The following is a 15,624-nucleotide window of genomic DNA, read 5'->3' as shown; positions in this document are numbered from 1 at the left end:
CACTTGCAAATTTTGTTTGTTAGGCTGTTCATGAGGCAGCTACAAACTTCCCTGGGGTTTTTGGTGAATGGTGACCTTATGCATTTATATGTTACCAACTAGTGACCTCATGCATTTATATGGGGTCTATATTAAATATTTGAATGCTTAAACGTTTGAATCACTAAATATTGAACTTTAGTGATCGAATGCTTAAATGTTTGAATATTTAAAAAAATTAAAAAAAAAAAATTAAAACAAAAAAGGAAAACTAAAGGGTGTAAGCAGGGGGACAAGCCCCCCTGCACCTGCAACACACTGAAGATTGATCTAGGAGTTGGTATATTTAAGTAGCGGGGGGTGTGGGGTGCAGGGGGGCTTGCCCCCCCTGCTTAAACACTTTACATTTTGTTTGATTTTTTTAAATTTTTTAAAATATTCAAACATTTAAGCATTCGATCACTAAAGTTCAATCTTTAGTGATTCAAACGTTTAAGCGTTTGAATATTTAATATAGACCCTTTATATGTTACTAGTGACCTCAAGTTATCAACAGCTTCATTGAAAATGACACATTTTGAAGTAGTTCCATGACTAGCAGGGGATCATACTATGTGTTTTTCCTAGTTAATACATTTATTCCTTGTGATTATATATTTAAGTTTCCTCCATATTCTTTTAGTAATCTTTGTAACTTAATACTTGACCAACTACTAACAACTACCTGGTTGTACTCGGCATAACAGTATATGCAATGATACCAGAAGGATTAAAGGTTTAGTTTTATATACTAGTTTTGTGAGTATGTGCATTTACATTCTTGGCAGTAATTCTGTTATCAACAGTGTAAGTACTTGCTACTGTAATTTATGTGTGTTCATCTTAAGTTTAATGACTTAACTTGGTTTAGTATGCAGTAAAAGAGTGTTGACTTGGTACCCTTAGCTGTGCAATTTCTTAATACTAGAATTTAACTATGTTCAGCTTAAGTATAGTATTCATAATTTACTGGCATGTCTATATTTGTAATTACTAGCTACTAGAATTTAGCTATGATGGGCTTGTTTAGTATTCACAAAGTGCTGAGACAGGATGGCGTAATGTACTCAATCCTAAGGTAAAGCCAAAGCTCGGACTAAAATAAAGTGAATTCTGAATTTATTAAAGAAAAATTACAACATATCCTTGTTAAGCGCTTTCATCCACACAATAGTGGACTTCGTCAGAACACTTTAATATCCAACTGTCTGATATTTAAAAACATTTTGGTGCCAAAAACACATTCAGAATTTAAAGTAACATTAACTAAAAATGAAATAATTTATATGAACTTCAAGTTTAATTGTGCATTTGCTGAAGTTACATGCAATATGGACAATCATCGTTCAACAAATTATTCATATATTGCAATTGTGCATCTATTAATAAAATACTAATAAATACGTTCTAAACATGAACTACCTAAAAAATACTTACTAAAAATACATTCATATACTATGCTCTGAAGAATGTATTCCAAAAGTAAATTCTATAAAATACATACTAAAAATGCTAAAAAATTCGACAAAAATGTGCTAAAAGAATATTCTAATAGATACTTTCTAAAATATCTTCTAAATACTAGTGAGAAGCTGAATATTTCATTTAACATGTAATACTATTAACATTAATTAATTAATACATCACGACTGTTTAGGCTAAAAGTATAATAAATTAATAAATAACGGAAACAAATTAATTATAAATAACTATTTATAATATATACGTTCATTCAAATGTATTTAAGAAGGTAAATACATTCATCAAATCCAGAGAAACTATAATATAATATTTAACAAAAGTATACCTACATAGTCTGCTAGCTTAACCAAGCTGCAGTAAAGGTTTAATAGATATAAAATCATTCAAACCAGGCTCTCTATTTGCATCTGTAAGTATCTGCCAATATAGTTCCCTTTTACCCAAAGATACGTTAATATTTCCACCCTGGGGGCTATTTAAGACATGATCAATAATAGCAAATTTAAAATTGTGAGTATTCCCACATCGATTAATATGTCTGAATAGAGCGTTATTATCATCCTTAGTCCTAATATAAATGATCGTATATCCTCTTTTTAAAAAAACGCTCTGTCTTGCCTATATAGTATGCAGGGCATACCATACACTTAGCAAGATAAATAATAAATTTGCTACTACAATTCTCTTGTCTGAAATGTACATAGGTCTTATTAATGTTCTCAAGTTTCACCCCTTGCGTCTCCCATATTAGAGAACATTGATTGCAACATCCACATTTAGTGGTGTGTTTTCTCAGCTTCGTATCATTCCTACGTTTCACTCCACATTCTAAAATTCTTTTAAGGTAAAACCCGATTTAATGAACAACATTGGGACTTTCACCTACTATATTCATAACTCCTTGGTTGTTGTTGTGTCTTTCGGTTTATCCCGGTTAGGGGTTGCCACAGTGGAACTCCGGTCCACTAATGTTTGGTAGTGGATTTTTACGTGCTGAGTTACCAGCCCTGACGCACAACCTTCAACGAAGGCACGCCCATTCACGCATGCCTCCACACAGAAGACGCTCTAGCTGAGAATCGAACGCGACAACGTCTTGCTGTGAGGCGACAACGCTACCGCAGCACCATAACTCCTTGGTCAACGACCAAAATATTCCAATTCTGTTTAACTATATTTTTAATATAATTAACGTAAGGGGAATATTGGAGAACACATGCTCTACTATGATATGTGGGCAACCCCCTTATCTGTTGTACGTTGTTGATACTAGTCCCTATACCTAATAAGGGTGGATATTTTTTACCCCATTCATGGGTAACAAAATACGTGCTGCCGGTTTTGTATCTAATACTTGTTTAGTATTCTTAATTTAGTTTAGTATGTAGTCATCGAGTGTTACTGTAGTATGTGTTAGATATGTTTATCATTTAGTATCTTGGTCGTTTGTCTTGTTAAGTGCTGCATTACTTTCTTGTACTCTACCTTCAAAACTAATGATGTTTTGTTTAACTAAATGCAGTGTTTTGTTGCTCAGTGATCAAGACTACAGACATTATTACTTAAGACTGTACTTCTGTATTTATACTGTAAACTTCAATGTGCAATATGAACTGTAGATTAGCTATTCCTTATTGTTGCCATGTTTGGCCTAGGTCATGGCTGAAAAGGGTCCTTGGACCAGACCACCTACCCAATTAACAAATGTAAAATAAAAATCAATACGTTGTGTTTTAACAGTTACTACTTTTATTGTATTATTTGCCTTCGGTTTGGCTTACGGCTAAAACGCATACCTCACACCTACTATGATTTAGGTGTAACAGTATTCTCAGACTTGTTCATTATGTTGCGCTGTTTAAGAGTACATCCTTTCCTAAATAGCTAAAGTAAGAGCACGCAAAGATATGATAGCTAACTTAGTAGGATTCACATTCTGCTCTGAAAAATAATGAAGCATTCCTTTATCTAACTCTCTGCTATGGCTTTTAAAGACCACAGTGCTATGAGTTTTAATACTCGGAGACCGAGAGATATGTTAAAAGGTGTCCATTTGAATCAGACCACCCACCCAGTGAGCAAGCACCAAATAAATGAAATGTTGTAGCTTATGAATTTAAGCAGTGCTTAGGTTCATAGGTTCATACTAGGCTATCTGCCCAAGGGCATTTATAAGCCTAGCCCATAGTTATGTGGCTTTCGCCACCCCTTTAGTTTGAATAAAAACTATGCCTATCATTTTTCTGTGCCTCTGTCAAGCAGTGACACTGAAGTAATCCCTGGGGTATATCTGCGATCTCCCATCCATTGGTCAAGATTGCTCTTGAACAAGGCCAGCGAGGTGCTCTGCCTCACATGTACCGGGATTTTGTTCCACAGCATAGGGAGTCTCTGGGTGATGAATCTGTCCCTCCAGCACGTTCTATTTATAACCGTGTCAAGGTTTAAGTCTCCCGCCCTTGTGGTTCTGAGGGATCTAGATTTTTTGAGGTGAAGCATATTCATCAAATCTGGGTTTGACATGGCCTTATATGTCAGGCACAGTTCACCTCTGAGCAAGCGGTATGAGACTGAATAAAGCTGGAGTTCTTTCAGTCGGGCAGCATAAGACATATTTTTGAGACCCTTTATCCTTTTGGTGAGGAACTTTTGGGGCCTTTCAAGCTGCATCAGGTGTCTGGTCAGATACATTCCGAACGGTGCATTGTACTCAATCATAGGTCTAATGAGTGATGAGTACAGGGGACCATGACCTCCGATGATCTAGATGAGAAGCCATCCATGATCAGGTGGGCGATATCGAAGGATTTCCTAACAACTTTAGCAACATGAGTGTCAATCGAAAGACTACTGTCAACTTGGGTCCCCAGATCCCTGATGACTTTTTCTGTGCTCAGTGGATTGTCACCTATATGGTAGCTAGGGGTAACCTTGTTTTTCCCAAAGGGTATGACTATGCATTCTTTGGCGTTTAACTTCAGGCCATGGCTCTGGCACCAGTTATCCTTTTCTGTGAGGCCCTTCTGGAGGATATCTGTGTCAGATGTGTTTTCGACTATGGCGCCCAGTTTGCAGTCATCTGCAAACTTTGTCAGCCATAACCCTCCTGTGTTTGCTTGTACTTCAGAAAAGTAGATGCCGAACAAGAGTGGACCCAGGACTGAGCCCTGTGGGACACCACTTGTGACAGGCTTTGAGTCTGACATGGCTCCAGCAACTATGACCCTGTGGGTTCTGTCGCGTAGCCAGTTTGCAACCCATCTTGTGATGTATGGGTTTACATTCAAGCTGATGAGTTTTTCGATGATACCTGAGTGGGGTATTGTGTCAAGGCCTTTGCCAGGTCGAGGTAGGCTGTATGGACTGCCTTTCCTCATCAATGGCCTTGGTGACTGTCTCAAAAAGTCAACCAAGTTTAAGAGGCAGGATCTGCCTTTGACAAAGCCAAACTGGGTTGGATCCAAAGTCTGCAAGTTCCCTATGTCTTTATTTATGAGTTCCATTATGATCCTCTCCATGGCTTTGCAGATAAGGCTTGTCAAGCTAATGGGGCGTAATTTCCAGGGTCTGTGGAGGCACCGCCTTATGAAGTGGGACCACAGTCGCCGGCGCCACTCCTTGGGTACGTATCCTGAGGTGAGGCTAAGATTAAACAGCTGTCCTAACTGTGGGTTTAATTCTCGTTGAGTTCATGAAGCACACAGCCGGGGACACCATCCGGTCCCATGGATGCTGTGTTTTTGCCTTAGTGAGGGCAGTTCTCACCTGGGCGTTGGAGATGTTTGGGGGGCTACAATCCTCTGGAATAGATATCTCTCCTTTTGGCGGGGAGGGGGGGGGAGTTTGCACTGAACCTGTCAGCCAGTATGTTAGCAATGTGTGTAGGTTCAGTAATTTTCACATCATTTTGAACTAATTCTGAGCATATCTGGGAGTTTCCTCCCAGGTTTCTAACATAGCTAAAGAAGGCCTTATGATCGTCTTTAGAGTCCTTGGCGATTTTTCTCTCAAAATTTGCCTTTGATGATTTTATGAGAGCTCTTAGTTTTTTACTTCTAATGATCAAAGGTGTCTTACCTTTCAAGGATTTTGCTCTATCTTGTAGTAGCTTCCTCCTTTTGTTGTAGAGCTTGTTTATGGCTGGGGTCCACCAGACTGGATGCTTGCCTTTGGTACAGAGAGTCTTAGTTTTGTTTGGGATTGCCTGATCCATGCAGTCCTGTAGGTGCTGGTAGAAGGCATTTGTAAGTGATTCAGCGGTTTGAGTAATGTTTACCACTGGCTCAGGGGCCTTAAAGGAGACCACACTAGTTTTTAGAAGTGTGAAATCGGCTTTTGAGAAGTTTTTCACTGTGGTCTTTTTTGTTTCAGGTGGGGGCGGGATGAGGACCTCCAGCGAGATTAGTTTATGATCTGATCTCACCAGTGAGGGGTATACTTCCGGTGTTGAACATTTTGATCCCATGTTCGTGATGATGAGATCAAGTATGTTTTCACCTCTTGTGGGGATGGTGACTAGTTGTTCTGTTTTCAAGCCACATTATTCTACCATCTGACAGTGTTGAATGTAGAGATCCGTATTTCCCTTTTCACAAGGTTGTCTGTCATTAACATAATTTCACAATTAGAATACTGAAAGCATGATTTCTGATGGCCAATGGAAAAGACAAAGAACAGTATTGAATTGTATTCAAGTGTTTCCACTCTAGGGTTACCCAGCATGTTATTTGCAGAAACTTACAATGTTTTTTTTTCAGATGTCTATTGAGAATAGTTCCACAGATGTAAGCTGACAAAACTGATTCTGCTCATATCTAAATATGTTAGAGATGCTTTATATTTACAATTTGTTGCTATGTTTTCATTGTGTTTGTATTGTGCCTTTTGTACTGAGTGGGATCCCTAGAAGAATGCTGTGATTACCTTAACTTGCATTGCTTGTGTCTGAAAAAGACTTTGCCATGAAGATGTTTTGTTAGATTTAGCATGGTTCACTTGGAAATTAAAACATTTCATAACATGTTTTTGTTTGTTATGGATATGCAGGATATGAAATACCAGAAGGGGACCTATTATCTCTGATAGAGAGGAGTGAGGTACTTCTTGTGAATGTGAAGCAGGAGGAAACGGAACAGCTGAAGGAGGATCTCGCTACTGTGTTCAACAGTAAGTACGTCTGTGGTTATGATTTCTCGTATTTTGTATGGAATTAACTCAGTATATGCTTTGGTGCCACTTTCACGCCTTGTGTTAATTCACACCTTTTTTATGGACAGACTAAAATTAGTTGCATTAAAGCAATATATTAACAGCGTAGTGATGTAGTCTAGAAGAAAAAACATAGATGGAATACATACAAAACAAGAGAAGTTTAGCTTGGTGTCAGCTGGGATGAAAAAATATTAGGTAAAATATGCATCAGCTTATTCCAGTGACGTGGATAGCTGGGGATGACTGAGTTACATTCAAGGTGGTATAAAGGGCAGGTCATGACCTTCACTAATGCAGTGACTCTTGACTGTCTGTACTTGTATTCTGAACTTGCCTTGGCGAGTACAGGCTTATTTTATTTTTTGTGACACTTTTTTTTTTTTATCAGAGATCATAATACTGGGTTGACTAAAATATAGAAATAAAGATTAATTGAAGATATTTTATACTTGCGCTTTTAGTAGTATTAACCAAACGGATAAAAGTCTGGAGTATTTATGGATTGTAACAAATCAGACTTGTGCAGAGTCTGTACCTACTTCAGCAGGATAGACGGTTTCGATTCCAGAGCAGACCATTTCCTACAGAAAGAGTTTCAGAAACTTCAGTCACTATGCCTCAGTTTGCCTGAGAGCTGTTACATGGTGATCATTACCAACAAGGGCTGAGAACAGGGTGACACACAGTATAACAGCCTGAGTTGTGTGACGCTGGTGTGTATTCACTTGCACTTCATTCAACTGCATTTTGGTGCTTTGCTTCTCATCTTGTAGTATTCACCATCTGGCAAACAAGTGGTGTGCAACCTCCTATTCATAACTTTAAGATAGATGAACCTATGTTTGGCTGAAAAGATTTGAAATCAGCATAAACTAAATCACTGCTACTGATTCCCTACTGGGTGAGAAAACCTATATTTTTTTTGCCTGTGACCTTTTAGAGCTGCTTTCTGATAACTGCTCCATTTTGTTTACTGTTTTAAGAAATCTGCTTGGCCTGGTGTTTTTATTCTACATGAGAGGTGGACACATTATCTAGGCTGCTCATTTCACATGTTTTTTTCATTGGTTAAATTGTCTCTTGAGTGATACCTAAATACTCAGCAAATTCTTCGCCTCTGTCTTAGTTTTAAAAGACGTGAAGCCTGCATAAACTAAAGCACTGCTGGTGATTCCTTGCTGTGTTTCCCACCAATTCTTCTGTTTATTGACTTGCTTTTTTAAACCTGGTGATTTTAAGCTGCCCATCCCTACTGTAAATTGAGCTTAATAAGCTCTTCCTTTCCTGCACTGCTGTTGATATCCTAGATTATTTGTTTGCCTTTCCTTTATACACTGCTGTTGAAATCCTGAATTATTTATTTGCCTTTCCTTGTGCTTATATTGAAAAAGCGCATTTTGCCTCCCACTGTCTGTTATGTTTGATCTAGCTAGCTGTTGGATAAAGTATTGTATTTTTATACTCCAGCAAACAATTGTTTTTACACAAAAGAGATCAGTGGGTTTTCCATCTAGTGCACTGGGAGGTGGCCTGGTCTGTTGAAGTTGAGGAAACACTTGAGATTTTTGAATGTAGTTTTATTGACTGGAGGGCTTGTTTTGTTTTTAGTGCCTTTATAAATTCTGTACAGTGCTGTAGGTGAATTGGACACTCTAAATTGGCCCTAGTGTGTGCATGTGTGTACCTTCTGTGGAAGGTTGGGCTCCGGGCTGGCACCTCGACACTGTAAAACTCCACTGCCAATCATGTGCGGACAGGTGATCCGCTGTGGCGACCCCTAACCGGGAAAAAGCCAGAAGAAGAAGATAAATTCTGTACAGTTGGCTCATTTATTCAAAGTGGACTACTTTTATTGAATAGTCACACTTCTATAAGCTGTTTAAAGTACACTGTTGTATCTGTATCTTTGTTTGTGGTAGCATTTTGTACTGTTTAAGTTTGTTTGTGGTAGCATTTCACTCTGAACACTCATTTGTTGTGCTTCTGCATTGGGAGGACTGGGATTGTTAATTTAGTGGCAGTAGGTGCTTATCTGGTCTGTCTGAGATGGGAAACAAACAAAAGGGCCCCAAGTATTTTTTGTACTTCTCTGCACTTGATATGCACTGTTCTGATACCTAGATAGCATGGACTGGATTCAGACCTGCTGAATCTGATACACTTGAACACTAAACCAGCCATCTTGCGTTAAGTAGGGTTCCCTTGCACCCTTGTGGCAGAAGAGTGTGAATCCACCCTTGTCTGACCTGGGGACTGCTGGAGAAAGATTCACTGTGTGCTTTCCTATTGGTAGATTAGTTTAAAAGTGTCAGAATTTCACCTGTATTTAACCCTCGCGTTTGCTGCTGCAGCACACCATACAACAGGGTTAGCGGTGCCCTGTATAGAAGCAAACACCTTGAAACTCAGATTTTCCCTAGACATGTCAGTGGAGCCCTCCCAAGCTTCCTTACTGGACTCCGGACACACTGAGCAGCATTGCCACACTTCTCATCTATAGCCTTCAGTAGAACAAGCAACTTTGTTAGTCCTAGTGCAAAAACTGGTGAAGCTAGCCCAGTCCCTTCCCTAATAGTACATGCAGTAAAAACCTGCTGTAATGGATGAGCAGTTTCCCATTATTTCACCAGCCAGCCTGATTGACATGGGCATCTTGAGGCAATGTAGTATTTGCCTCGTGTATACTGACAACCACTTACTCCTAAAACAAACATATACCCTATGTGAGAGATTTAATTACACTATGAAATTGGAATTAATTCTCTCATGTAACAACAAACCAGATATCAAATGGATTGTCAGCACACACACTTCACCTCTCGCACAAAATGAGGTCATGGAACATAAACCCTCATACGCAGAGGTTCACACTAGAAACCTACCAGAAGGTCAGAGACCTCCCAAATGTAAACACTTGCACACCCTGCTATGCATATGGAAACCACTACACATAACACATACACCAGTGTCTCAGCCAATAAGCCCCTAAGGCAAAGCACTTCAAAATCTAATGTCTTGGTCATAGGCAATTCCATAGAGAGACACACAGATGTCTGGTGCCAGGATCTGTCAAATCACACATGCACTCAGTCACTCAACAAGTACAGCTATGACTCTGTCATAGTCCATGGTGGGGTGAATGACTTGAGACGTACCTGTCAGGACTATATGAAGAGAGACATGACTGAAAAGTCAGATTGTATGCCTCAGGCAGTTATGACTCTAGCCCTAAGCAGCATTCTACCTTCACCCAGGATGATGCCACAAAAAATGATTGACTTCAACAATTGGCTAAGCTTATGGTATCACTCCAGGGGGATCCAGTTTCTGTCAGCCTGGGAAGACATGGTTGATAAGCCATGCTGCTTTGCCAGACATGGTCTGCACCCATTTCCTTTAGGCGTTTGGATACTGGCAAAGACGCTTGACTCCCCCATAGTGCCTTTTTAGGCAATGTCAAAACAACAACATTTGTGATGTAACAAAATCCACTGAAGACAAACTCAAGATTCTGCAGCTTGATGCTAGGAGTCTGAACATAAAGCTGCACTCCCTGGAAGCACTCCTCACCTTGGAAGGTGCTGATGTCTGTGCAGTCACTCAGACATGGTTCAAGGCCGCGGAGAGCATCCAGGCCATGCAAGGCCCTAATGCCTTCAACACATTCAGACCTCAAAATGAGCATGAAAGAACCAAAAGTGGAGGTGTTATCCATCTTCATTAAAGCCAAGTACACCTTGAGACTCGTCAAACAGCATGACTCTCTTGATTTACTCCATGCCCAATTAACTATAGGCATAATAATGTACCACATCACTGCTAGGTATAGGTCCCCCACCATGAACCAAGAAAAGCACACAGCCTATCTGGACTTGAATCACTTGCCATACAGCCCAGCACGTTAGTCATGGGAGATTTCAACTATCCTCCCATCGACTAGGTGACATACATGAGCATGAACATGTTCACCTAGACTTTAGATAGCCTGCACCACCACAAGGGGCGCAAATGTGCTACACTTAGTACTCACCAACATGGGGGAGTCACTGCACACGTCCCTGTATGATACCTTCCCTGGTAACGTCAGACCATAAATCAGTCTCCTCTGAAGCTACTATTGAACCTGTCACTACCACAGGAGCAAAAAAACTAACCAAGCTACAGGTTACCAAGGTTTATACCCCCTGCAATCACAGACAACAATGATTCCTATGCAGAGGTGTACACAAATGCCCTTTGTAAACACTTAAGCACCTGTGTAGACTTAGCTGTACCTGACTGGATTAAAAACAGATTGTCCCAGTCCTCCCTAACCCAGTTCAAGTGCAACTTGGACAATTGGATGGGAAACCGGAAATTCATCCCTGGTTTGGCACCTATGTCTCTAACGCAAACGGGTAACCTGTAAATGGTTCATCTCCCAGACCCTTGCTTACACTTATCAAGGGTATTAGAACTTGTCAGAGATTTGAGACTCATGGCTAGGCTTAAAAAGGCCCTTGTGGCCATTAGCCTAGTAAATACCAATGAACTTAAAAACAAGGCACCCTAGTGGACCTGAAGTATAAACAAATTATATAACAAAAGGAAGAAACCAATGTCCAAGAACAAGGGGGAATTGACTCAGCAGAGGAAGAATTCCCTCCACCAGCTTGAACAAGCAAATCAGAAATCTTGTAAAGTCCTCTAAAGCTAATTACAAAGGTAAAATAGCATCCTTAGCTAAGGATAAGTATAAGGTATTCATTAACTGCGTCCAAAAACTAAAAGACAATGCCCAGCTATGTGCCGAACTGGTAGTAGATGGCACCACTCATACTATACTGGAAGAAATTAGCAACTTACTAGCTGACAGATTTGGTGCAAACTTCATCCTCCTGTCCTCACCAGCCATACCTTAGAGCATACCTGACACCAGCGTCTGACTAGTATCTGTAGAGATCAGGTCAGATCTGCACTCTCCAAGGCCAAAAACACAACCTCAGTGGGACCAGATAACATGCCAGGATGTCCTTCAAGGATGCATCTGCAGTCCTAACAAATGGGTTGTCCTGGCCTCAGGCAGCCCTTCGGTCGGCCGGATTCCAAAGTCTGGGTCTGGCCTCGGCTGATGTCACACTTCACACGACGTCATAGCTGCAGTTCAGCGGGTATAAAGGCATCAGCTGACCCCATTTTCCTCAGTCTTTCTTGCCGCGTGGCGCCCGAAGCAGAAGCTGTTCGCAAGTGCCGGTCGGTCAGAACCAGAGATTACTACTACCGAAGACTTCTAAAAAGCTAAGTACCCCGTTGGGGACTCTTTCTTGCCTCAGCCGATGTCAGAAAAAGTGAATAACTGTTTAACTTGTGGGAAACAAATACCTCATAAAGATTTCCACTCTTACTGCCTACCTTGTTTAGGCCCAGACCACGACGTAGCAGCTTGTCTAGCCTGTGCTTCCTTCAACCGACGGACACTTAGACGTCGGTCTGAGTTTGCAGAGGAGTTTTTCGGCTCCGCTTTTGCTTATATCATGCCGTCGGAGACTCCGACTTTACATTTAGTTAAAAAGCGTAAGGAAAAGGACCGACACTCGTGGTCCGCGGTTTCGGCCGAAACCGCGGCTAAGCCAACCGCGAGTGTCTCGGTTTCGACTGAAACCGAGTCCGCGGTTCCTCCTTCAGCCGAAAGCATACCTCCTACTACGGAGGCCTCTTCCAGCATGGCTGAATCTGCTATGGAAAATCCACCTGCTCTTACAGTTTCTCAAGATTTATCAGATACTACCCCCTTAGATGTATCTACTCCTGCACGTGGAGCTGCTAGGCCCCCTGCATCCATGTCAATTAAGGCTTTTGCCAGGGCCAAAGCAGCAAAATCTTCAAAGGCCGTACCTGCTAAAACCCCCTCTCACAGGCCTAGGACTAATACTCAAATGCTTAGTCTAGCAGAGGATCTCATTTCTTTGATCAGGGGAACCCAGTCTCACCCTGACAGGGCCTCTCACCCACCTCCAGAGAAGAGACCTAGAGCGGAGCCCCCTGAGCCAGTTTCTTCAGATTACTCCTCTGATGATTCAGAAAATACAAATCCTCCAGAAGGCCCTTATTCTCCATATGAGGACTCTGATGCAGAGGATTCCATACCTTCTGCCTCTCCTCCTGAGGAATTTTCTTTTGGGGGAAACCTTGCATGCTATGAGGGAACAATTTCAATGGCAGGGCCAGGATTTTTCAGACTCTAGGAAAAGGCTTAGGACCTTTTTACATTTACCTCAGCATAGGCCTTTAGCTATTCCTCCAGTACTTACAGTTGTGGATTATGCATTTAATGATGCTTGTACTGCCCCTGACTCACTGCCTCCGGCCCCTGCTAAGCCCGACAGATACTACAGGGTTCCGGACACACATTATCATTTGTATAAGGCTCCTATAGCAGATCCTGAAACTATTTCACAGGGCCCCAAAGCTGTAGCAACTGCCTCTGCCAAAAAACCCCTCCCCTCTGAAAGAGAATCTAGGGCATTGGAGAGATGGGGTAAAAAAGTTTATACTTCTGCTACTCTTTCGGCTAGGGCCTTAAACTGTCAATTCCACATGATTCAGTATCAGGAATTTCTGTTAGATCAGCTCACTAAAAAACTGTCCTCGCCTGAGCCTTTAGACCGCAAGTCCCTTCAGGATTTGGTGTATAACACTCAGCAGGTCAGTAATCATTCCTTAAAATGCAGCTATGATGCACTGGAGGCTTCCCTTAGATCAGCTATGACTGGTACAGTGATCAGAAGGCATGCATGGTTAAAAGAGCAATCCTTACCAGACCATGTAAAGTCAAAACTTCTGGATGCTCCCATGGAAAAGCACAGTTTGTTTGGTTCCCCTGCACAGCAAGTGTTGAAGAAGGTGGAAGAAAAAGCTAAATCTGTCCAGACAGTAAAGGATTTCTTACAGGTCCAGCCTCCGAGATTTAGTAGGAACTGGCCTTCCAAGAATTGGTCCTTTCCAGAAACCACCAGAGCACAGAGAAGCAGAAATAGACGCCCTAGAGGCAGAGGTCAATCCAGAGGTGCCTACAGGGGATGTCAGTGGCAGCCCAACAGCCAGAGAAGTACTGCCACAGATCCAGCCACTACCACTTCCACAGGACAATCACAGTGACTTGGCTCTGAAACCGCCTACCAGGGAACAACTGGGAGCACCCTTGGGCGGAAAGCTAGCCTTATTTTCAGTAAATTGGCATTACATTACAGGAGACAAATGGATTTTACAGACTATAGACAAAGGCTACAGGTTTCACTTCCATACTCTTCCAAGAAAGAGAGGAATGCCAAACCTACCTCCAAACCAAAGGACGAAAGCTCTACAGCAAATAGACCACTTACTAAGGATGAGAGCTATAGAAAAGGTACCGGCCTTGGAACAAGGACAAGGCTTTTATTCAAGGCTTTTCCTGGTACCAAGAAAGGAAAATCAATGGAGACCTATCCTCGACCTGTCCACTCTAAACACATATCTCATTGTTTCAAAATTCAAGATGCTGACCCTACAGCAGCTTATTCCCATGCTGGGCAAGGAGTCTTGGCTGGTGACTCTGGATCTCAAGGAGGCATACCTGCACGTCCCCATACGACCAAATTGCAGAAGATACCTCAGATTTCTTGCAGGATCAGAGCATTATCAATTCTCAGCATTGCCTTTTGGCTTATCTACTGCGCCCAGAGTATTCACAAAATGCCTGGCATCAGTAATTGCTCATTGCAGGCTCCAGGGAATTCAAATTTATCCATACCTGGACGACTGCCTGTTACAAGCGGACAGCAAGGACAAATTAATAAAAGATTTGAAAAGGTTGTTCACCTGCTGCAAGCCCTGGGATACACAGTCAACACAAAAAAGTCAAGGCTGATACCATCCCAAAGGATAACCTTCTTGGGTGCAGAACTGGACACATCAAACCAGATGGCATTCCTCACAGCAGAAAAACAGAAGCAGCTACCACTCTATTTCATGGCATTGACAACGCAGAACCAGCTTACAGCAAGGAAAATACTGCAAGCCCTGGGTTACATGGCATCCTGCATAATATTAATTCCACATGCCAGACTACATATGCGGAAGTTGCAATGGTATCTGAGGAATTTATGGTCTCAGCACAAGCACAGCCTAGAAACCCAAATTCCAATAATTCCATGCCTAAAACAAGAATTCCAGTGGTGGGCCCAGGCCTGTCAATTGAACAAAGAACTGCCCTTCCACAGGCCTCACCCAAGCCAGACTATCACCACGAACGCCTCAGACCTCGGTTGGGGGGCACACATGGTGGACAAGTGCATACAAGGCTTATGGACTCAAGACCAGATGAACCTACACATAAATCAAAAAGAGATGCTGGCAGTAAAACAGGCAATCCAGACATTCAGACCATTCCTTCAACAGGGTCATTTGCTGATAAGGACGGACAACACCACAGTTATGTGGTATATCAACAAGCAGGGAGGCACACATTCTTATCCTCTATGCCGGATGGCAGTGGACCTCTGGAATTTGGCCCTGAGCTTCAACATTCAGCTCCAGGCCATATTTGTGCCAGGAAAAGAAAACATACTAGCAGACATCTTAAGCAGAACCACCACGGATGCCCAAGAATGGATGCTGCATCCAGACATCTTCAAAACCATCACAAGGAAATGGGGACTGCCAGAAATAGACCTGTTCGCGTCCCCACACAACCACCAATTGAAGAAATTCTGCACAAGGACATACCACCCACTTGCTTGGAGGGTGGACTCCCTATCTTTCAGTTGGGAAAACCTGACAGCATATGCATTCCCACCTCTTCCTTTGATGCACAAAGTGCTGCTGAAGATCAAAGAAGAACACCCGAGGGCCATCTTGATAGCTCCAGACTGGCCGAGACAACATTGGTACCCACTA

General features: G+C 41.8%; 1 protein-coding gene across 1 annotated transcript in view; it reads left to right on the top strand.

The window, feature by feature from the left end:
* The window catches only part of LOC122798638 (zinc finger protein 729-like), a 379,227-nt gene that overhangs the window by 183,582 nt on the left and 180,021 nt on the right, over positions 1–15,624 (top strand). Inside the window, exon 2 of the mRNA XM_044067723.1 lies at positions 6,547–6,666. Within this exon, the coding sequence (XP_043923658.1) occupies positions 6,547–6,666 (120 nt within the window). The remainder of the gene's footprint in view (positions 1–6,546; positions 6,667–15,624) is intronic.

Source organism: Protopterus annectens, chromosome 3.part1, assembly GCF_019279795.1.
Source record: "Protopterus annectens isolate FY-2018-M chromosome 3.part1, PAN1.0, whole genome shotgun sequence".
NCBI classification, from domain to species: Eukaryota; Metazoa; Chordata; order Ceratodontiformes; family Protopteridae; genus Protopterus; species Protopterus annectens.
The sequence above is the reverse complement of the archived record's forward strand: the minus strand, read 5'-3'. Positions and strand labels throughout refer to the sequence as shown.